Consider the following 23820-nt stretch of genomic DNA (forward strand, 5'->3'; position numbering starts at 1 on the left):
GCTGAGCCTTGATAACTCGGTTTTCTTCTTTGAGTTCGTGAAGCTGTTGGAGAATCAAGGTAAGAGTATCGGTAATAGCAGCGGGTGGAAGACCATCTTGGTTGTCTACCATTGGTGAGGATGAGGACGGGAAAGAAGGAGATGCTGGGGTTCTTAGAGAAGGTGGCGGAGAAACAGATTTCCTCTCTAACCGCGAAGAGACCCGAACCCAAGGAGTATTAGGGTTAGCTATGATGTTTATTGCCCTGTAATATCCGAAAGACATATTTTAAAATCAGAGAGAAGAATAGACGATGATGCACACATAGACAAAGATAATGAAAGAGAAGGATGGACTTTATTGATCAATCATTAAAATTTGAGTACATGGTTCAATCTTTCAAAGATAAACATGGAACTAAGCATTCTTTTTAGACTTCTTCTTCGGACGACAATCTTCCTCAACTGACTCCTTTAAAGGTTTGATGATTCTTGCATCCCAAGCAGATGAAACAGCTTTGACAATCTTGGGCTTGAGACCCTCAGGCGGATAGAAATGATGAAGGGGAGGCACAATGGATTGCTCCCTTCCATACTGACGCTGAATCCTGGCAGGAACATAAAAGGAAGTCTTTTTGAAACCAAGAAGACGAACGTAGTTAGCTTCTCCGGTGTTGAAGACAGCTTCTTGGATTCCGGGAATTTGCCAATAAATCTGATCTTCTTGGCGAGAATTTAACCATTCAACCCAATCGCTTTTATGATCGAAAGAAACATCATGACGCCATTCACTGAAGGTGTATAACGTATGATCAAAATGGACAGGAGCTGCAATTTTTAGCTTGTGGCATAACCACACTTGAAGTAATGCAGGACATCCTGAGAAAGACCCAACGAAAGAGCGAATATAAGAGCTTGGACCTGAACTGGCACGAAGGTGAGCCATATCATCCAATCCATTGAAAGTTTCTGCAAGCATAGTAGGAATTGGATTGGCGCCACGATCCATTTGATCAACGAGGTCCAGAAGAACAGCTGACGCAAAGCGAGAAGGCTGGACAGTGAGGAACCTAGCAAAGGAGCAGAATCTCAAAGCGCGCCGTCGAGCTTTTTGAATATCAACAGCACCAATGTATCCAACAGGAGGGTAAATGTCAATCAGTCGCTGCATGGACACTTCTTGGCCTTTCATGAAAGAGTTCATGGATTCATCTGGATTATCCATCAAGCAAAGGAACAAAGGACGATAATCTGGAACACAGGATGGCTTCACTAGAGGGCCATCCACAGGATATTCCAATAAGGCACACCATTCTTCAAAGGTGGGACACATTTCTTGGTTGCCAAAACGGAAGACATGATGATCGGGATCCCAACACTCTGATGCGGCATAGAGTAATCCCCAATCGAGCTTGATGGTTGCCACGTAGCCGAAGAGATTTTTCTCTTGTTCACTTATGGCGTAGATATGGGATTCTCTTAATGTACCACGGATCCAATCAAGAATTGTACGAGTAGACATAGTGCCCGTAAGCCAAGAGAAGGGAAATAAGAATGATCAGGATTACATGAACACGAGATTGGGATAAGTTCCTGCCAGTACAAGGAAAGTATGAATACATGATCGAATCACACGATAGAAGAATGAAAGGCATACGATCGAAAGATTAGATGAGATAGCATAAGATTGCTTTCAACGGATAGATCAAGAATGACTAATCCTATGAGATCTTTGGAAATGATAGGATTTATATCCTAACCCCTAAAGGAAAATTTTTTTTTTAATCTCGCACATTTTAACAGTGTGACCTGAAGGCATCAACCCTAATCCTAATCAAGCGGAATGGAGAGAGGATCTCGACTCATGACTTTGTTCGTGTACCTAGGACCGATCGTAGCCATTGGAAGATGGTCTACGGCCTAATCTAGACACAAATAGGCAGGATATCCTAAACTAGGCTCACACACGTGATGCACATGTGTTCGTATACTACATGCATGTGTGGGTTAATCTAGGGGTAAGGCCAAGAGTTCCCTTAGCGCGAATCCCTGTTCGATATACTGTACCAGTGTCCGGCGTATCAGTACGTGAACAAGAGATCCGTTTACGTACCATAATGGTACTAGGCTAAGGGTGGAATGCTTCTCTAGCACAGAGGCACCAGGTGATGAAATCCCAGTCAACCATGCTAGATAACACTCCGGGTTCCTAAAATAGGACGTGTGTGCACGTGAGATGCAGAGTTTAGATGCAAGTGATGTAAGTGTGTGCAATATGTTTGCGCAATCTATGATGCCTTCAGGTTTTGTTAGATTAAGTTTGAGTAAAGTGTGATGAGAAAATAAAACAAGACAAACTAATCTAACAAGTATAGAGTTTTTATGAGCCAATTAAATTAAATTCAAATGAATTATCTTTTGAAATTTTAATGAAGTTAGGTGGTCCCCAGCAGAGTCGCCAAACTGTGGTACCCGAATCCCGCGAGAGGGGTGGGGCGCGAGCCGCCGCGCTCTCTCTCTTGGTCTCCTGTATCCACGCGATTGGCGTGTGCATTTAATTATTGATTTGAATTCGTCTTTCATGTGAACTTGGGATCACTAAGGCAATCCGAATTCCACACGAAAGAGACTGACAGAGTCGCCACCTAGATGTGGGATCTAGGACCCGAAATTAACCAGAAATCTAGACTCGCTACCTGGTTACGAGAATGGAAGGTATGGGGAGTTATCCGCCACATGCACCATTCCTGCCCGATAATCGGTCTTCGATTCCAAAAGCTAACTCTTTTAAATTTATTTTAAATGGCTCATTCAACTCTATGTTAATGTGCGAACTAAGTGACATGCATCCTATGATCTAATTTCAATGTGAATCCTAGATGTGTATCTTGATTTATTAATTTGTCTGGATTCATTCTAAGTGAAAGTTCTCCTAGAATTCTAATTTCATGGAAAGCCCTAAATGATTTGATTAAGCATTTACAAGAAAATTAATATCCAAAACACCACAATTTGTTGTGGTGCCGACTCGCGGGTGGTATGCCGTCAGACATCCAAGCTGCCTACGTACCCAAGCCTCACTGGGATCAGAGTCGACGTAGTTCGGTGAACCTAAGCTAAGTTACATATGCCTAACTCAACTAAGACACCGACCTAGACGGGATTGACTGTTTCAACAGTTTTAGGAGAAGTTATTTAATTCAAGTTGAGGATTTTATTATCTTAGGATTTCATCTAAGATGCTATATGATTCTCATCTAAATGCAAATGGTCCCTTAGACTAATGCAGGTTTGCCTTACATCCTAGTTTACTAGGCTTGTCCTAGGGAAAGATTGGGTGACTAGTGTAACTAGACCTATGGCACGGTTGCTATACATAGCAAGCGTCCGTGATGAGGCTGGACTCCTAACTCTAGGACTCTCTAAAACTTAGGACACGACACGACACCGGTGTTCCTAAATTGGGCTCTAAGGGTCCTTACGACGGAAACCGTGATCCAACGGTTCCGAAAGACACAAGACAAATCGATTTAAATTCTCGAGGTTAGTGAAAAAAAAGATGGAAGAGATGATGAAATAGTGTGAGGGAATGAGAAAGATAGAGAAAGGTGTGACTGAACTTGGGAGTGCCAAATTGCCTACGTACCCCGCGATGGGGATCAAGCCACACGTAGTTCCGCTGGGGAGGTTGCTTGGATTTTGGAAAACAGGATTGGTATTTGGATCAGGAATCGGGTTTGTATTTGAGCATTGGACTTGAGATTCAGAAACATTGATTTAGCAATGGGATTTTGGAATTGGGAATTTGCATCAAAGAATTGAGCATATAGGAATCATCAAGGGTTTGAATTTTGGGAATTCAAAATGGGCGGGCTTATGAGATTCGGTCAAATGGATTCAGACATGCGACTCAGATTGTGTTGGGATATGACTTGGTTAGGCAAAAGGGAGGAAGTTCTATTAGGTGTAAAAGGGCATTAGTAGAATAGGGGAATGACTCGGTTGTGACATGGAAGGCCGCAACTTGGTCGAATGCGACTCGGTTGCATTGGGATGGGTTGATTAAGGAATTGGATTGAGTCAACTAAGGGGAGAGTCCAATCGGTTAAAGAGGTTGAGCATACTCGACTAGAGAGTTGGGTCAACTCGACTAGGGAGGTTGGCTAGAGTTGACTCAGTTGAGCTGGGTTGGGATCCCACTTGGATGGATTGTATTGGGGCGATTTGACTTAAGCTGCAGGTGGCCTGGCTGGGTTAGATTTAATGTAACCAGATTTATGGATAAATGGTGTGCCTCAGTGAGTGGACAAAGGTATGGCTTGGGTTGATGTGACTCGGTTGAGTTGTGCTAGGGTCAGGTTAGGTGGGGTTAATGGTTGAGTTGGATTGGATTGGGTTAATGGTCAAGGTCAAGTGCGGGTTGACTTGGCTTAGACTGGATTGGAACTGGTTGAGCGTGGATTGGGGTGCGGCTTGAGGTTTGGGTGGTTGGAGTATCTTAGGAACCAATAGGGCAAAGTGGCTCTTAAGGGGAATGAATTAATTGGGCCGAATGGGCCCGATGGCCGGGTTAACTGGGTTGGCCGGGTCTATCGTAGGGGTGTATGAGGGTACTGTTGGGTGGATGAATGAAAGGCATGTGGTGTATGATGTGTGGCTATGGTTATAGGGTTTAAGGCTTATGGGTATGGGTTTAGGTGTGGTTAATGGTTAGGTTGGATTGGGTTAATGGTTAGGGTCAGGTGAGTCGGGTCTAAGTTAGGAGCAAACCCGAGACTAGCCATGGTCTAACTAGGAGGAAGCAGGGTACAAACCAGGGTGCGGACCAGGGTGCACCAGGGTGCGAACCAGCAGGGAACCAGGGTGCGAACCAGCAGGGGAACCAGGGTGCAACCAGCAGGGAACCTAGGTGCAACCAGCAGCGAACCTGGGTGCAACCAGGGTCTAACCAGAGTGCGAACCAGCAGGGAACCAGGGTGCGAACCAGCAGGGGAACCAGGGTGCAACCAGCAGGGAAACCAGGGTGCGAACCAGCAGGGGAACCATGGTGCAACCAGCAGGGAACCTGGGTGCAACCAGCAGCGAACCTGGGTGCAACCAGGGTCTAACCAGAGTGCGAACCAGCAGGGAACCGGGGTGTGAACCAGTATCGAACCTGGGTGCAACCAGCAACGAACCTGGGTGCAACCAAGGTCTAACCAGAGTGCGAACCAGCAGGGAACCAGGGTGCGAACCAGTATCGAACCTGGGTGCAACCAGCAACGAACCTGGGTGCAACCAGGGTCTAACCAGAGGCTAACCAGGGGGAACCAGGGTGTGAACCATTAGGGAAAAATAAAAATGAAGATAAGATGGGTTAAGAGAAGAGGGAAACATGTATAACTTCAAAGTCTACCATCAAGAAGAATGAGTAAAGATTGATCCTAGATGCTTCCTAACATGGTTTTTCTTTTAAAGTAAAAGATATGCATGAAAACAGACCCTACATAGAATTGAAATAAATGCCTACCTCTTTGAAAACCCACTTTGTGTTTGATTTTTCTTTGATGTTAATTCCTTGAAGATGATTCCTTGCTTGATAATGACTGCTTTTGATATATATCACCCAACGTATCACCCGATCCGGCAAGGATGGCCGAACCCTTGAAGAGATGAGGGAGAGGGATGAATTTTCTAAGAGAGGGATTCTTTTTCTTCTTTTCTTTTGGATGGTGGGATGAGAGGGTATTTATAGGAGAATGGGATAGGAGGTTAGGTGAGGTTAGGTGAGGTTAGGTAAGGTTAGGTGAGGTTAGGTAAGGTTAGGTGAGGTTAGGTGAGGTTAGGTGAGGTTTGGGTGGTTAGGATGAGAGGAGAGGTTAGGTGAGGTTAGGTGAGGTTTGGATGGTTAGGATGAGAGGAGAGGTTAGGTGGTTTTGGATGGTGAGACCCAGGTCAAGATCTGTCATTGATCTAACGATTTACGGAAATCGGGTCTCGGAATGGAATCAGGGTCCGGGCTATGAAGTGACCCTAGCTTATTTTGTCCCGATTGATGATCCGTAAAGTCAGATCAAGATATTAATGACCTAAAATATATAAATCAATGATAGAGGGGGTTCTCACATGGATTTAACACACTAAATTCACTAATCAGGGTATTTTTCAATTTTTCGGATCTAATCATCTCACCAGGTACATCTCTTTATCATTTTGTTTTTTTCAAAAAATTTGAGGATGGATCAATATATTAGGTTATTGTTGGTTAAAGTAAAGCAAAATGTGGGTGTCTACAACCGTGGGCTGGGGGTTTAGTGTATCCCTATTTAGATGATGCTCACATCTCTCGAGAGTAACTGGTAGGCTTGCTTAACTATACGCTCAACATGTCCTTAGACAGGACATGGTAATATCTACGTGTCTAGTACGCTGGGCTATGCAGGGGATGAAGGCTTCAAGGTCCCTCTTTCCAATGTGTATAAGCAATTCTTTGTTCAGTATGCCTGAACGCAATAGAAAGTTAGTACATCATTGTTTTAATGTTACCACAAAGGCAACGTTCAAAGTGGTGGTGCTTTCACCTCAAATGGATGCGTGACCAGCAGACTCGGGTGATGAAATCCCAAATACAACCAAATCCGTTCCAAGGGCTACTTACTGCCGGGTAAATAGGTATGCATGTGGGCGATGAACTCCCATGGTGTGTCCATGAAAATTGAAAACAAGGGGGTAGCCTAGGTGCCTCCCGGGGCATTTTCGTGTAATTTAATTGCGAGCATTGGCTCTAACAATTTTGCGACAATTTTAAGCATTCGCTCTTAGCAATTCCTGTAGAAAAAGCGCATCAAGTGTATATGTACTGGAAAGTAAATCTAACACTTGTTTTATTTTTGCTTGTCTGGAGCGTTCGCAACTTGCGAAAAAGTTCATAGCTTGCTAATACCCCTAAAGGCTATATCGGGTTAAGGATAACCCTAGGAAAGGAGAAAAAAATCAAATTAGTTGATTTCAAATTCTTGCAAAAATGCCAATTTAGCTATCTATAGCTACAACCTTTTCATTTTGATAACAGGCTCTGCTTGAGAGAGATTATCATGTTTATATTATCCCCAGCAGAGTCGCCAGTCTGTGGGAGCCGATTTTTTTCCGTGTTTGCGCAGGACGACAGAGGATCACCACAATCGGGTTTTACATAGGGAGTGTTATTTGATCTGCGCTATTTGCGGACTCGGGACCGTAGTTCTAACTTCGGAAGTTTAGAGAAACTCAGAGTCGCCACCTAGGTTAGGGCCTAGGACCCGTGTCTATTCTTCCAAGGAAATGAGTAACGACTTCAATTTCGTTGGAAGAATAGTAATCAGGGGTTCCTTTGCTCTGGGCCTAGAACCTTATATTTTACTATGTTTGCTTAAGGCACAGTCCTTACAAATATCCAGGTAAGGGTTGTGGTTACAATTGGGGAAGTTATTAGGCACCCCTCTCGCCCGGTTTAATCCGGTCTCTTAACTTAGACTGGCATTTTGGAAGGATTTAAAATAAAAGAATTTGATCTTATTTCCCTTGTTAGATTATGCTTAATTCCGAATGTAAATGGAGTGAATTTACAAAAGAAAATGAAAAATAAGCGATAATTAACCCGATCGGCGTTGTAAGTTGTTTACGGCTTCGAAAGGAACTTGCAACTATTCACGATCAGGTTGACTTGAATCAAACAAAAAATGACTGTACATAAAGTAAAAGTAAGGCAAAGGGGTTTATAACATAATTCAGGGGGCAATTTGTGCAACCGAGATCCTATGATGTCACCATCTCGTACTTTACTGTGCGGAAAGCTGCAAATTGCAAAAAGTCAAAGCAAGTCAGAGGGAAAAATATCTCAAGCGCTCGACTGTAGCGGAACAAGTCTTTTTGACACCTCAACCTCGTATCTTACTGTACAAATGTAAAAGTACAATTAGTGAAAGGCAGGTAGAGGGGCTTGACATCAAGGCGATGAAACCCACCCTACCCGTTTTGTAAATACCCAACATAAAAGTAAAGGGATTACAATTTTTTAGGTTTGTATCATAAGTTACTTTCGGCAGAGGCTGATTTCTCAACTTACTGTACGATAAAAAAGTAAATGGATTACATTTTTTAGGTTTGTATCGTAAGTTGCTTTCAGCAGAGGCTGATGTCGCAACTTACTTTATGACAGAAAAGTAAATGGATTATATTTTTTTAGGTTTGTATCGTAAGTTGCTTTCGGCAGAGCCTGATTTCGCAACTTACTTTACAACAGAAAAGTAAATGGATTATATTTTTTGGATTTTTTTCTTACCACTGGAGAGTTGGGCAGCGTAACCACGCGTTGGAAGAAGGAGACTTCAGAGATTGTCGAAATTCCGGCAGAACCGCGACGCTATATTGGAAATAGGGCATTGGATTCTCTGAAATTCGGCAGTGCTACCGCGCTATGCTGAAAGGGAGCCACCAAGGTAGCGGAGATATCGGTGGCGCAACGACGCTGTATAGCCGATTCGCCTTAGAGTTTACTGAGATTTCAGCAGAACAACGGCGCTACTATGGAGGGGTAGCTCGTAGTTCTACGAAATTCAACAGAACAACGGTGTAAAAAAGGAAAAGACTCTCTGAATCTTCAGAAATTCGGCGGAGTGTCGACGTCCGGAAAGAGCTACCTAGTGTTTCTCTACTTTCTCTTTTCTAAAGCAAGCTAACTAGGATTTTTTGTCTGATTTTCTGCAGGGGTTTGGGGCTTGGAAAAGGGAGAAATACACCGAAAGAAGGTGTATACACCTGAGGGGAGAGAGAGAAGAGGGATAGAAAAACCTTACCCCCAAAATAGGGAGGGGGTAAAAAATATCTAATTTCGATCAGAATTTGTCTCAGACAAATTGCAATTAGTCTAGGATGAATTTGGTGATCACATCACCCATAAATATCTAGGTGATGTCATCCTTGGTCGCCGCAATAGTTCATCTCTTCTCCGTTTTGTTTTGTAGTGTTTTCGTCTTTTATCGGTACTTTCGGTCGTCCATATCTCTTCCGATTGGACTCCGATTCACACGTGATCAGGTCTGTTGGATTCCTTGTGTTCAGGGCTTTCCAATGAACTAGATATCGAGTGCTTTCAAGAGACAGGGTGTCGTTTGGGTGCCAAAAGAGAGTTTCGGGCCCAAATTTAACCTAACGATTCGGAATGCCGTGTGCAGACGGGCTTACCGGTTAATGCTGTAAATAGCGGGCGCTGTGTAGACAAGCTTTGGGTTCACTAAAAATGGCATTTGCTATGTTTAAACAGGCTTATGGTGGAGGTGGTTTTTGTCTCTTATCGATTCGCTCGATCATCCATATCTCTTTTGATTGGACTCCGATTTGCACTCGGTCAGGTTCATTGGATTCCTTATGTTCAGGGCTTTCTAATGAGCCAGAAATCGGGCATTTTCGAGAGAAAGGGTGTCATTTGGGTGCTAAAAAGAGAGTTTTGGACCCTAGGTTAACCTAGTGATTAGGAGTGTCGTGTGCAGACGGACTTACCGGTTTATGCCGTAAAAGACGGGTGCTATGTAGATAGGCTTTTGGTTTGCCGAAAAGGGCGGGTGCTGTGTTAAAACAGGCTTTTGGTGGGTGAAAACATCATTAGGTACCCTAAAGAGAGATTGAGAGAAACACGAATGGTGCTACGGAACTCGTCATAAGGTTCTTCCTCGCGTCACCTATCACTAATACATCCTTGACAAAATTGGGTGTCTACAAGTAGCCTCCGAAGACGCTGAACCTGAAGCCCCGGAACTATCTTCTAGTTCTTTAGGCATCTAGTTGTCTTATGAACCACCGCCCTTGTTTTTCACCAACCTCCTTCTTGTACCCTTTGGTTGGTCACCCTCAACTACTAACACCGACTCGCTAGACAGATTTTGGGAATCAGTTGCATCAGACATCGCAAAAGAAAAATAAAAAAACCAGAAATTGACCAAAACAGAAGATATGAGACTCACCAGGATAAGAAATGGAAGACGAATCGACGGCAAAAGGACCCTTCCCCCCCAAGAAACTGGTTGGATGATAAGAGCGCCTCGCAGAAAAGCCCTATTTTCACCCTGAGAAGATGAAAGAATAAAGGAAAATGGTGCCAAAAAGCTTTTAAATTAGGGTTTCCACATGTGTCGACTGGCCTCTCGCCTCCTTTCAATTGGATGGGACGTCTACACGTGGCGCTGTTTTGGGAACTTGAGAAAACCGCCGTAATCGAAGCGCCATTTCTCGTAGCGAAAAGACACTTATGCCCCTACCGCAAACTTCTAAAACAAGTTACTCCTACTATTTTCCTGCCAAAACCAGATGGGTCACCATTCAAAAGATCCACCCTCCGTCCGTACGTACTAACTCAGTTCCGCTTGATGGAAAAGTAAAAAAGGGCTTGGATTTTAAGGAAACGGCCCGGCCGTACCTACTAACTTAGTTCCACTTGATGGAAAAGTTGGAAAGGGTTCAGATGTTAAGGAAACCGTCCGGCCGTACCTACTAACTCAGTTCCACTTGATGGAAAAGATGAAAAAGGTTTGGATGTTAAGGAAATGCTCCGGCCGTACCTACTAACTCAGTTTCACTTGATGGAAAAGTTGGAAAGGGTTCGGATGTTAAGGAAACCATCCGGCCGTACCTATTAACTCAGTTACACTTGATGGAAAAGATGAAAAAGGTTCGGATGTTAAGGAAACGGTCCGGCCGTACCTACTAACTCAGTTCCACTTGATGGAAAAGTTGGAAAGGGTTTGGATTTTAAGGAAACCGTTCGGCCGTACCTACTAATTCAGTTCCACTTGATGGAAAAGATGAAAAAGCTTCGGATGTTAAGGAAATGGTCCGGCCGTACCTAATAACTCAGTTCCACTTGATGGAAAAGTTGGAAAGGGTTCGGATGTTAAGGAAACCGTCCGGCCGTACCTACTAACTCAGTTCCACTTGATGAAAAAGTTGGAAAGGGTTCGGATGTTAAGGAAACGGTCCGGCCGTACCTACTAACTCAGTTCCACTTGATGGAAAGTCGAAAAGGGCTCAAATTTTGAGGAAACGGTCTGGCCGTACCTACTAACTCAATTCCACTTGATGGAAAAGTTGGAAAGGGTTTGGATGTTAAGGAAACCATCCGGCCGTACCTACTAACTCAGTTCCACTTGATGGAAAAGATGAAAAAGGTTCGGGTGTTAAGGAAACGGTATGGCCGTACCTACTAACTCAGTTCCACTTGATGGAAAAGTGGAAAAGGGCTCGAATTTTGAGGAAACGGTCCGGCCGTCCTTACTAACTCAATTCAACTTGATGGAAAAGTTGAAAAAGGTTCGGATTTTAAGGAAACAGTCCGGCCAACAAGAAACAAAGAAGCACGCCCACCCTATACATTCCAGTGCACGAACAGTAAAAGGGAAGCCACACAATATAAGAAAAGCCCATTCGGCCTACAAAAAAGAAGAAGAAGAGAAGCCAAAAGTTGGGCGCGCAGACTCTGGTCCCTCGGGCCCCACCACACATAGCAAAAAAAAAGAAAAAAGAAAGGGGGAATAGAAAAGAACAGGCCCATAACCAATAGGGCCTTCAAGGAAACATTTTTCTTTTTAAAAAAAAAAGGAAGAGGAGAAGAAAGAACGGGAAGCATGGCCCCTGAGGCACTGGCCACCGAACCCCCCCTCCCCCCAAAAAAAAAATAAACATCAGTCTGAACGACTGTTTGGGGAATTTTCCTCAAAAGAGTCCTCCTTCTCCTGTCTCACCTCCCAGGAGCTCTCCATAAAGGGATCCACCTCATACTCGAGCAATTGCTCATTGAGACAATAGACTTTCTCCCGCAACTCCCTATTCTCCAGTTTCAGGCCTTCGATCTCCTTGCCCATCTTCAGGACGCGGTCACATAATTCCATCTTCTGGCGATAGGCATGGAAGAAAAAAGGCTGCCTCTTCGCAATATAAGGGGGGAAGACTCGCCCTCGCGAGGCGGGGAAGGGAGGCAGAGAGGAGGAAAACCTGGAGGAGGCCTGAATCACTCTTAGCCTTCTTTTGGTTGGACATGAGATCCTCGTCTAAGTCAGAATCTAAGTCAGGATCGCTATAAGATTCAGAAGTAAGGGAGGCCTTACCCTTATCCCGCGAAGAAGAGCCAACGAAGGGTTTAGGCTTATTTTAAAAAAAAGGACAGAATAAGAAAAATAGGAAAGACTAAAGAGAGAAGGAAAAAGGCCCAAAGAACCCTCTTTTATAAGCCTATAGGTGACCCTTGTATCACGAAACGGAGCAACTGGCTCAACACGTACCCTTTTCCGATTCGGTAGTCAACCGGTGGCCCATAATTACGCTGTGACCCCTTGAGAAAGAACCGCCGAATGAAACAGCACGTCCCTTCGCATTCCAAGACTCCCATAATTGCCCTCGTCACTATATTCTATGACCAAGTAAAAGGACTTACTCCCTTGGTCCATTCAAGTAGGGGGGGTATTATGATAAGGAGTAAATGCGGTGGGGCCGTTAGATCTCGCCACGTGTCGCCCGTATACCGAAGGAAACTAATTATGATTAAGAAGAGTGTTATGACACGGCATGACCACGTGATCCTACCACATGTCACCTCCCTGCCACCAAAATCTTAAGCATGATTATCCATCATCACGATTATGGATAGGATTACACAACAAAGCCATGCACGCCGTCGAGACAGGAGGACAGCCCAATCTAACCAAAGAAGGCTTTCTCTCCAAAATGATTAAAGACATCCATGTGGCACCCAACAAAAGGAATTTGCATGCAAGGAAAAAGGATAAATAGGCGACTATGCTCCTCAGAAAGGGGTTGATCTGATCTGATCTTAGAGAGTGAGAAATGAACGAAAACCTGAACCAGAGAGAACACCATTAAAGGCTAGCTTTAACTACCCATTGAGACCACTCGACTCTAAGCAAAAGGGAGGGAGAAGGTGCTGGACACTTGCTCCCTCTTTCCTACCCTCCACCTCCAATTCAGCCACCCAATCCATAAAGAAAAAATCCTGGGCATTAGTTTTGGTAAGCCTGATTGGTTCCCCGTTTAGTCTTGCTGTTTATTATAGGGTTGGTCCAGAATCTAACTTGGGTGTCGAAGTGGTCGTCTGCGACCCACCCCGGACCTCCCTGACCCCTTTGTTTGTGGTTGCATCTAACGGAGGCCTTCTACCCATCGTACGATCGTAAACCCAGATTCTGGCCCCATCAATAAGAATTTCTAAAAACACTCCCACATTGTTTGGTTTCTATTTTGAAAAAGCTAACTAGCTTGTTTCCAAATTGGAGCTTCTAATTGTGGCTAGTTTCCATGTTTTGTGAGATTTCTCGAGAAGCTTTAGGTTGTGTATATGGAAATTGAGAACTCTATAAATACAAGACAAAAGAATAGAGTTTTGCAAGAGCTCTTCCATAATTCCATGTGTTGGAAATTGGTAGAGACATCCCAAAGTCTTTCTCCTTCTTCTTCTCCTTCTTCAATTCCATCAACTAGTTTTGTCTTTTCTAAGTCAAAGACAAATATCCAACAAAGCTCCATTGATATAAATACATATTCCCATATTATAATATAATTTAGATCAAGTTATAGAGTAAAACGAAGAGTTGTTTACAAGATCCTTTGTGCAAAGAAAGGAATCCATCGGTTCAACTTACGGTTTCACATCGATTAGATCGTTGGCTGATTTTTCGAGGAGTAAATCACGCAGACGTTTTTCTTCTCATAAACAAAATAAGGTATTTATATTTATGTTTATTAAATCACATTAAAATCAATTAGTCCCTAAGAATCTTGGGTTACAGCAAAATTTATGTTCTACACGGTTTATTTTTCCGCAAAGTGTAGTGATTTTTCTCAGGGTTTTACAACCAATCTAGCAAGTGGTATCAGAGCTAACTAGGGAATAGATTAGGAGACTAACGAACCAAAGATAGATCATACGGTGATCCGCTGTGAGTCCGGATGTTTATCCCGGCTATCTGAGGTTCCTAGGCTTTGTGTGTTTTTAATAAACAAAGGACTGTTTGTTGAAAAACAGCAAAACTAAACTGTATGGTGGATTTCTAGACTGATTGGCTTTCATGGTTGGAAAGTAGACTTGAATATGAATCCAACGCATCAAGAATCATCAAAATCCGATGAGCGGTTTAGGGGATATGATTTTTCAAAGTTTGGAAAAAGTTGTTGGAACTCAGAAAATTAATTCCGAAAATTGATTTGGATTTTTTGTTTCTCCACGCCAAACGATTTGAAAAGCCTATAACCTAGGCATAGACTTTTCTAATAATGTCTTGGGGTGTATGTAACATGATCAGATCCTTGAGAAAGCATTCGAGTAACTATATCCCACTCAAGGTTACTCGAAAGGTCATGCTATCCGGATTGTGTTCCCAGTATGGAATAATTTTATTTTTCACAAATCAAACGATCTTGTTTTCGCATAAAATTGTGTACGCTGATTCATTAGAACATATAAAAAGGTTTTATGAGATTTCTAATTAAAATCAGAATGGTTGTGTGTTAATCAAAAATTGAATTAACCTGGTTTTGTGCGAATTGATCGGTATTGGTGAAAGATGGGCAAAAAGGAGCTTGGACCTCAATTCATGCATGAGATGCATGACTTTTTTATAGATGTTATGATTTGATGTGATGATTTATTTCATGGTTTGTATTATTAAAGTCCACAATGTAATTTAATTATTTCTATTTTTAATTACTCCCTCTGGGCAGTTGGGCGGACGACTGTTTTCCCATGGAGATTGATTATGATGTATAGATTACCTAGGCTAGTGTAGGACACTAGGATAGTTTATATTTGTTTGTCCAAAACCAATTGAAGATGAGATCATTCTCTTGGTGCACAATCGATGGATCGTGGATATTGCGGCATGGTGATGCTCCAGATTGACTTGCAGATGGAGGCAGATTCAATCCAACCAAAGAGGGACTAACTTGCTGATGTTGCTGATGTTATTGTGCTTCATTTAGTGAGGCAAATTAGATTACACTCCTTTGGAAATTCGCTTTGAGGCCAGCGAAGTTCCCCTTGTGCCAATGCACAAAGTTGTCCATAATTCACCCTCAATTTGGCAAGATGGTGTTGTAGGGATTCCCTTATTCAAATAAGTTTAGTGGGATAATCCCTATGATCCAAGATACCAAATTGGGTTTCATGGATGGTGTATTTTTATTTCCATGGTTTGCTGGTTTACTTTTCATGTGATGGATGTCATGGTTTGTTTATTTGCTTTTCATGTGATGGATGGCATGATTTGGTTTGCGATGTATGTTTTTTCTTTTATGCAATGGATGCCTAAATCAAACATACACAATGATAATTATAACTCCCACATTAAATAACCCTCTTAAAATATTAAGTCGATAAATGGGGTTAAGTCGAAAGGACAAGACCTCGTGGCCTTCAATAGCCTCTAACTGTTTGCTAGTCTAGGAACAGGATGGTCACATGCCAAAGCAGAAGCCGATCTTGTTTCTTGACTAGAGTAAACCGTTAGATTATTACAAGGATAAGGAGAATATGCAAAATATATTGGTCACAGGCCAAAGCAAAAGCCAATGTAGATTGCATAGTTTTCCCAGGCGGTGGGTATAACTTAACCAAGCGAAGGGTATTGACGCCCAAAGGATATACATACTGCAGTGCTTGGAGGCTGAATATAAATCGGATCTCATAGGATTAGATGAATCCACTTATTCAAAGTTGTTGAATAAGTTTCCGATGCTCATTGGAGAAATTATACATTTCTCTTGATTCAAGAGGTTGAGGGGCCCACCAATGAGACGTGCAATGGGCGATTCCATCGTAGATCAAAATTCCAGATCCGATGGATATGTCTTGAAATTAACTAAAATGGTAGTTTTGCTAATTATGCCTCTTTCCTTTGCGCGTAGATACCATGGCTTCATTTAACCCATTAGCTAAGATCCCAGACGAAAATAACAAAAGTGCCTTCCTAGTAGAGGGTAATCGACCCTCAGCACCTAAGCCGAAAGGCAAAGGAAAGGGAAGAGCAAAAGTCTAAGGCTCTAAGAAGAACATGCCAGTAGTAAAGAACAAGGAGAATTTTAAAAAGAAGAAGTCAACCAAGAGCAACGACATTTGCTTCCATTGTGGAAAGACTGGACATTGGAAGCAGAACTGTAGGAGCTATCTAGCTACCCAGCAAGGTAACAAGCCTACCTTAGGCATGTTGTAAGTGTTTGTTGCTGAAACCAATATGATTGGTCATGTATTTTTCTGGAGTGTTGACACAGGTGCGACCTCACACATCTGCAATATTTTGCATGGGTTCAGGAAAATCAAAAGGTTGACTGAAGACGAACTCACCCTATAGGTTGGAACTGAAGCAACAGTTGCTGTCCAAGCTGTAGGAGATTACATTTTGACATTCTCAGGCGGTTAGCTAATATTAAAGGATTGTCTCTATGTACCTTCAATAAGAAGGAATTTAATTTTAGTTTCAAAATTATTTGATGATGGATATTACTAGTTTTAATAAGAGTTCTATTTTTATTAAAAAGGAAAATTTCTTAATTGTGGAAGGTACAATGAGTCTTGGCCTATACTTAATTAACACGAGGAGAATGTGAGCAATGTTGAGAATATTCCAAGTATTGATGTTCCAAACCTCAAAAGGGCAAGGGACATGGTAATTCCAACACATCTTTGGCATCTTCGATTAGGTCATACTGGCCTAGAGCGAATCACAAGGTTAGTGAAAGATGGTCTATTGGATTCAATCCAAGTGGAACCCTTTGTAACTTGTGAGCCATGTCTCCAAGGCAAAATGACTAAAATTCCCTTCAAGGGCAAGAGTGGAAGAAGTAAAAGTGTATTGAAATTGATACATACGGATGTATATGGTCCTCTTTCTCATCCTGCGAGAGGAGGGTTTGTCTACTTCGTGACTTTCACGGATGACTATTCAAGGTACAACTACATGTACTTAATGCGAGGTAAGTCTGAGACCTTTGAAAAATTCAAAGAGTTCAAGAATGAAGTAGGAAACTAGCTAAACAAGAAGATTAAGACACTTCGATCCGATAGGGAAGGAGAGTACCTCTCGGATGAGTTTAAGGACTACTTAAAAGAAAACGGAATAGTTTCTCAATGGACTCCACCTGCAACACTAGAGTTGAACGGTGTGTTAGAGAGGAGAAATCGACCACTGTTAGACATGATTCAATCTATGATGAGCTTTGCACAAGCACCTTTGTTTCTATGGGGATATGCCGTAGAAACGACGCTCGACATCCTTAATCGAGTACCAACTAAATCAGTACTAAGGACTCCATATGAGATATGGACGGGCAAAAAATCCTCATCGAATCATATGAGGATATGGGGTTGTCCTGCTCATGTTAAAAAGATAGGTGTTGAAGAGTTGGAGGCACAAACCGATAGGTGTCTCTTTATTGGATATCCTAAGAAAACAAAGGGTTACTTGTTTTATAACCCTGGTGAGCAAAATTATTTTGTAAGCCGGAACGCCGCATTCTTAGAAGAAGAGTTCATTCAAGATGCAAGCGGACATGATAGGATTGCCTTAGAAGAGCAACCCAAAATTCCAATAGAGAGATAAAAGGAAATTGAGCAAGCACGCACTAAAATTATTCCAACACTCCGACGTAGTAATAGGGGGTCAGATAACCTGATAGACTTGTCTACTTGGGTGAAGTAAATACAAAAGATACAGATCCCCTTAACTACAAAGTGGCGATGTTAGACATCGATGTGGAAAAATGGATGGACGCTATGAAATCCGAAATGGACTCTATGTATTCCAATAAGGTCTGGACTCTCGTTGATCCACCTGAGGGTATTAAACCCATTGGATGCAAATGGATCTTCAAGAGGAAGAAGGGGCCTGATGGAAAGGTGGAGACCTATAAGGCTAGGCTAGTGGCAAAGGGATATAGTCAAAAAGCTGGTATTGACTATGAGGAAACCTTCTTACCAGTAACCATGCTAAAGTCTATTAAGATTTTACTAGCTATCTCTGCACATTATGATTACGAAATCTGGTAGATGGTGTGGACCCCGATCCGGAGAGGACGAGTGCGGCGAGGGACGCGAGGTCCCCACAGCAATCCTCTAAGATCTCCACAATGTGAAGGAGTGCTCTGCCAAGGAACTCTCGAAACGGATGCCACCCTCATAGCATAGCACGAGTGGCGATATAAAAAAAAGGGATATGTCTTGATCCGGAACCGGGGTTCGAAACCGAGACATACCTATAATAACTCAGAGTCGCCATCCATGGATAGGCCATGGAACCCTAAAATCAAATCCTCTGTGCAATGGATAACCAGAAATATATATGGGTTCGTGCCTGGTTACGAATGGGGAAGGTCTGAGAGCACCCCCAATTCGCCCGAGTGCAAGCACTTGGTCTCTTATGCCATTTTCATTAATTCCAAAGAAGTTTGAGTAAAAATCATGTGAAATGGGAACAATCCTCAGGAATCGTCTACCTAAGCATGCATTTCCTGAGAATGGAGAAATAAACACGTAAAATGAAATGAAAAATGTGTCACCTAAGCAAAGCTAGGTTATGAGTGACATGCCTAATGGGTGTCTAAGTTTCTGGTGGACACGCACATGCAAGCTACAACCAAAGGTATAGTATCAGTACAAGAAAGTAAGAAAACATATCAAAACATGAGACACAAATCTATGCTATGTATGACGGGACAAGACAAGTCCTAACTCTAATGCAGGACTGGACTCGGACCAGAATGGCCATCCATCCTAGCTGCGCTACGTATCCCGGCCTCGGGAAGAATCGGAGCCCACGTAGTTCGATGCCCTATTCTAAATTATGATGCCTAAGACATCTAGCCCTCTATCCTAGACTCGATCTAAAAGACCGAACCAGTTATTAAAGCTTCTTGTATGATTATTAAAATTCCAGTGAATTGTGGATTTTAGGACACCCTATATGCCCTAACTAATGCAAGTTGATTAGCCTTAGGCTAATGCAGGTGGTTCCTACAATCCTATGTGTAACTAGGCTGTGCAACCTAATGAAAACCACGGGCTGACTATATGCCTAGTCTAGCCATCGGTTCGACTAAATGTCTAACCGATCAACTCGAGGCCTCCTAACTCTAGGGACACTCACACGACAGGACATACCATATCAATACAAATCAAGACAAACTCCTAACTCTAGAACACAACCTAAACAGCTAGGACATACTCCTAACTCTAGAGGAAGATCTTTTTGAAAATGGTTTGAATATTTTTGTAACTTTGAAAGATTTAAAATTTTTATTTTTAAAGGTTTGGCTGGACTTGGGATGTGGATCCCAAGCTGCACTACGTACCTCGTGGAAGAGGATCAAGCCAACGTAGTTCGAAACGAACTCTCTACCTATCAAACACTTACGGCAAATCAACTATGCTCTAATAATACTATTATAAGAGCAAATGAGTCAAAGACTCTCTAATGACAGTAACTGGAGAATAAATGAGTCAAAGACTCTCTAATAAAAGCGACTAAAGGATAAACGAGTCAAAGACTCTCTAATAAGAGCAACTGATAACACTGAAATGAGATAACGAAGTCAAAGACTCTCTAATAATACTGCAAATGAAACAGATGAGTCAAAGACTCTCTAAAAACGGAAACACGAGTCAAAGACTCCAATGACACCAACTAAAAGATAAATGAGTCAAAGACTCTCTAAAGGAAAAGAAACACGAGTCAAAGACTCCACTAACATTAACTAAAGGATTAATGAGTAAAGACTCTCTAAAAGAGATGAAAAACACGAGTCAAAGACTCCACTAACACCAACTAAAGGATATATGAGTCAAAGACTCTCTAAAGGAAAAGAAATACGAGTCAAAGACTCCACTAACACCAACTAAAGGATAAATGAGTCAAAGACTCTCTAAAAGAGATGAAAATACGAGTCAAAGACTCCACTAACACCAACTAAAGGATATATGAGTCAAAGACTCTCTAAAGGAAAAGAAACATGAGTCAAAGACTCTACTAACACCAACTAAAGGATAAATGAGTCAAAGACTCTCTAAAAGAGATGAAAACACGAGTCAAAGACTCTACTAACACCAACTAAAGGATATATGAGTCAAAGACTCTCTAAAGGAAAAGAAAACACGAGTCAAAGACTCCACTGACAACAGCTAAAGACAGATGAGTCAAAAGACTCTCTAAAAGATATGGAAACGCGATCGAATCATATAATAGAAGATTGAAAATCTGTGATCAAGATGAGATGAGATAGCATAAGATTGCTTTCAACGGATGGATCATGAATGACTAATCCTATGAGATCTTTAGAAATGAATGGGATTTACATCCTAACCCCAAAGGAAAAGTTTTTTAATCTTCACACATTTTATCAGTGTTACCTGAAGGCATCAACCCTAACCCTAATCTAGCGGAGTGGAGAAAGGATCTCGACTCATGACTTTGTTTGTGTACCTAGGACCGATCGTAGCCATTGGAAGATGGACTACGGCCTAATCTAGACACAAATGGGTAGGATATCCTAAACTAGGCTCACACACGTGATGCACATGTGTTCGTATACTACATGCATGTGTGGGTTAATCTAGGGGTAAGGCCAAGAGTTCCCTTGTGGTACCCGATCCCGCGAGAGGGGTGGGGCGCGAGCCGCCATGCACTCTCTTGGTCTCTAATACCCACGCGATTGGCGTGTGCTTCTTAGTGTTGATTTAGATTCGTCTTTTATGTGAACTTGGGATCACTAAGGCAATCCGAATTCCACATAAAAGAGACTGACAGAGTCGCCACCTAGATATGGGATCTAGGACCCGTAATTAACCAGAAATCTAGACTCGCTACCTGGTTACAAGAATGGAAGGTATGGGGATTTATCCACCACATGCACCATTCCTGCCCGATAATCGGTCTTCGATTCCAAAAGCTAACTCTTTTAAATTTATTTTAAATGGCTCATTCAACTCTATGTTAATGTGCGAACTAAGTGACATGCATCCTAGAATCTAATTTCAATATGAATCCTAGATGTGTATCTTGATTTATTAATTTGTCTGGATTCATTCTAAGTGAAAGTTCTCCTAGAATTCTAATTTCATGGAAAACCCTAACTGATTTGATTAAGTATTTACAAGAAAATTAATATACAAAACACCACAATTTGTTGTGGTGCCGACTCGCGGGTGGTATGCCATCAGACATCCAAGCTGCCTACGTACCCAAGCCTCACTGGGATCAGAGTCGACGTAGTTCGGTGCACCTAAGCTAAGCTACATATGCCTAACTCAACTAGGACACCGACTTAGACGGATTTGACTGTTTCAACAGTTTTAAGAGGAGTTATTTAATTCAAGTTGAGGATTTTATTATCTTAGGATTTCATCAAAGATGCTATATGATTCTTATCTGAATGCAAGTTGTCCCTTAGACTAATGCAGGTTTGCCTACATCCTAGTTTACTAGGCTTGTCCTAGGGAAAGATCGGGTGACTAGTGTAACTAGACCTATGGCACGGTTGCTATACATAGCAAACGTCCGTGATGAAGCTGGACTCCTGACTCTAGGACTCCCTAAAACCTAAGACTCCCTAAAACTTAGGACACGACACGACACGACACCAGTGTTCTTAAATTGGGCTCTAAGGGTTCCTAAAGGAATTTTGAATCCACCGGCTCTTGGGAATCTCGAATTCTTTTGGGTTTGTGGAAACTTTTAGAGTTTTCTTGAAGCTTTTATTATCTGAAGGTATTTAGTGTGTTTGGTAGCTTTTAAAGTTGTTTATTTAGAAGGTTTTAGTTTCATTTGAAATTTTTAGTGGTCTTTTGGTTAATGGCTTTTAACGGATTTTTATCAGTGGATTTTAAATGGGTGAATTTTAGTTTTGTTAATTTTAGGTTGGATGTACTTTAGATTAATGTCTTTCGATTTTGGTTTGGAAAATGACGTTAACACAACCAAGTTTTGACAATTGCACAAATTCGACAAACCATTGACCATTAAAAGATCTAACAAATGCAGCCCACTAAAATTGTCGTAACTCTTTAACCGCTTGGCCAAATTCAACGTACGAACATGCGTTGGAAAGATCTTTTATAGGGCTACAACTTTGTAGTTCTCCATTGTTTGTAAATCTGTGATTTAGAGGTTCGAATTTGTGTTGCAAACAAAAGGACAGCAACATTAAACTGGAAATGCCTAAAGGTGTGCCGCAACCATTTTGGACTTAACTTTTTAACCGCTCGCTGTCTGATCTAGCACGAATACTCGTTGGAAACGGCACGAAAATATCTACGACTTTGTAGTTAACCATTTCCCACGATTCTGTTGTTTAGAGGTCGAAAAATCTGTTTAAAGTCTAACAGCTAGCACTATGACGGGAATGATATTGGCACCCCCATGTTTTCTTTTGATAGTTCTTATTTTTTTTAGTGATTAAAAGACGGTGAATATGAAAAATGGCTTGAATGGGCCTGAGATTAGATTCAAATGGGATGTTTGAAAAAGGGGTTGTTTTTATCTACTTGGCAAGGTGGGGTATGGATATTGGGTTCTTGAGATTGAGTGGGGGCTGTTGTTATCAAATTGGAGTGGGGGCTGTTGTTATCAATTGAAAGATGGAGGTTTTGTAAGCCAAATTAAATGGGTTTTGATAATTCATGTAAAATTCAAGTTTTCTTTCTTGTAAATGTTCAAAATTTTTAATGAATTGTTTTCCCAAAAGAAATCTAAATTCCCTAACAAGCCAATGATTTCAACATCCCATCGCAAATAGGTTCTAATGACCCTAACACATTAATTATATTTAGCATAAGTGAGAACATGACCAAGGCCAAACTAGTACAAAATTAAACATGACATCAACCAAAATATACGCAAAACAACACTCAATCCTACAAATATAGAAAAGAAAATAAAATTCCAAAAGACATACCTTTTTGTAGACGATATTCCATGCAAACTTATGGAGAAGAGGGATTTGGTCTAGAGAGAGGGCTTGAATTTTCTAAGAGAGGGGTTCTCTCCTCTTTTCTTTTTTTTCCTTTTTTTCTTTGGTGAGATGAGAGGGTATTTATAGGAGAATGGGATAGGAGGTTAGGTGAGGTTAGGTGAGGTTAGGTAAGGTTAGGTGAGGTTAGGTGATGTTAGGTGAGGTTAGGTGAGGTTAGGTGAGGTTTGGATGGTTATGATGGGAGGAGAGGTTAGGTGAGGTTAGGTGAGGTTTGAATGGTTAGGATGAGAGGAGAGGTTAGGTGGTTTTGGATGGTTAGACCCAGGTCATGATCTGCCATTGATCTAACGATTTACGGAAATCGGGTCTCGGAATGGAATCAGGGTCCGGGCTATGAAGTGACCCTAGCTTATTTTGTCCCGATTGATGATCCGTAAAGTCAGATCAAGATATTAATGACCTAAAACATATAAATCAATGATAGAGGGGGTTCTCACATGGATTTAACACACTAATTTATTTGTTGATTAAAACAAAACAAAATGGGGTGTCTACAGATGCCCCTCTTTGGTAGAGATGACGTAGTCATTGAATACCAAAGTTAAAAATGACAGAACCATTTTGCGTAGTTTTAATCGACAAAGGACTCTCTAGATACAACGCACCTTAACATAATGCAAAACCTTAGATGAAACCCTAGAACTTGAATAATAATAAAAACTCGATGCGGCGCCGTTCACAAACGGGCAATTAGAGAATGAGATATCATTTTCGAATGGATTCTGAAGGGAAAGGACAAAGATCGCTCTCAAACAGTTTTTAGAAGGAGATGAGACGCCGCTCACAAGCGGGTTCAACGAGGATAAG

General features: G+C 41.8%; 1 protein-coding gene across 1 annotated transcript; it reads right to left on the minus strand.

Annotated features, from left to right (window-relative positions):
- Nucleotides 1-232: 232 nt before the first annotated feature.
- On the minus strand, nucleotides 233-23580 carry LOC143878573 (uncharacterized). Its single transcript, XM_077380843.1, has 2 exons — nucleotides 22936-23580; nucleotides 233-1572 (listed from the first exon to the last, which is right to left on the minus strand). The coding sequence occupies exon 2, from the start codon at nucleotides 1499-1501 to the stop codon at nucleotides 398-400; it is 1104 nt and encodes a 367-aa protein (XP_077236958.1). The 5' UTR covers nucleotides 1502-1572; nucleotides 22936-23580; the 3' UTR covers nucleotides 233-397.
- Between the last annotated feature and the right edge of the window lie 240 nt (nucleotides 23581-23820).

Source organism: Tasmannia lanceolata, unplaced genomic scaffold (assembly GCF_043159265.1).
Source record: "Tasmannia lanceolata isolate RefF3 unplaced genomic scaffold, GAP_Taslan_0.1 ptg000006l, whole genome shotgun sequence".
NCBI lineage: Eukaryota > Viridiplantae > Streptophyta > Magnoliopsida > Canellales > Winteraceae > Tasmannia > Tasmannia lanceolata.

Coding starts and splice junctions, on each gene's coding strand:
- LOC143878573 (XM_077380843.1), bottom strand. CDS start 1,501: ATGTCTACTCGTACAATTCTTGATTGGATCCGTGGTACATTAAGAGAA.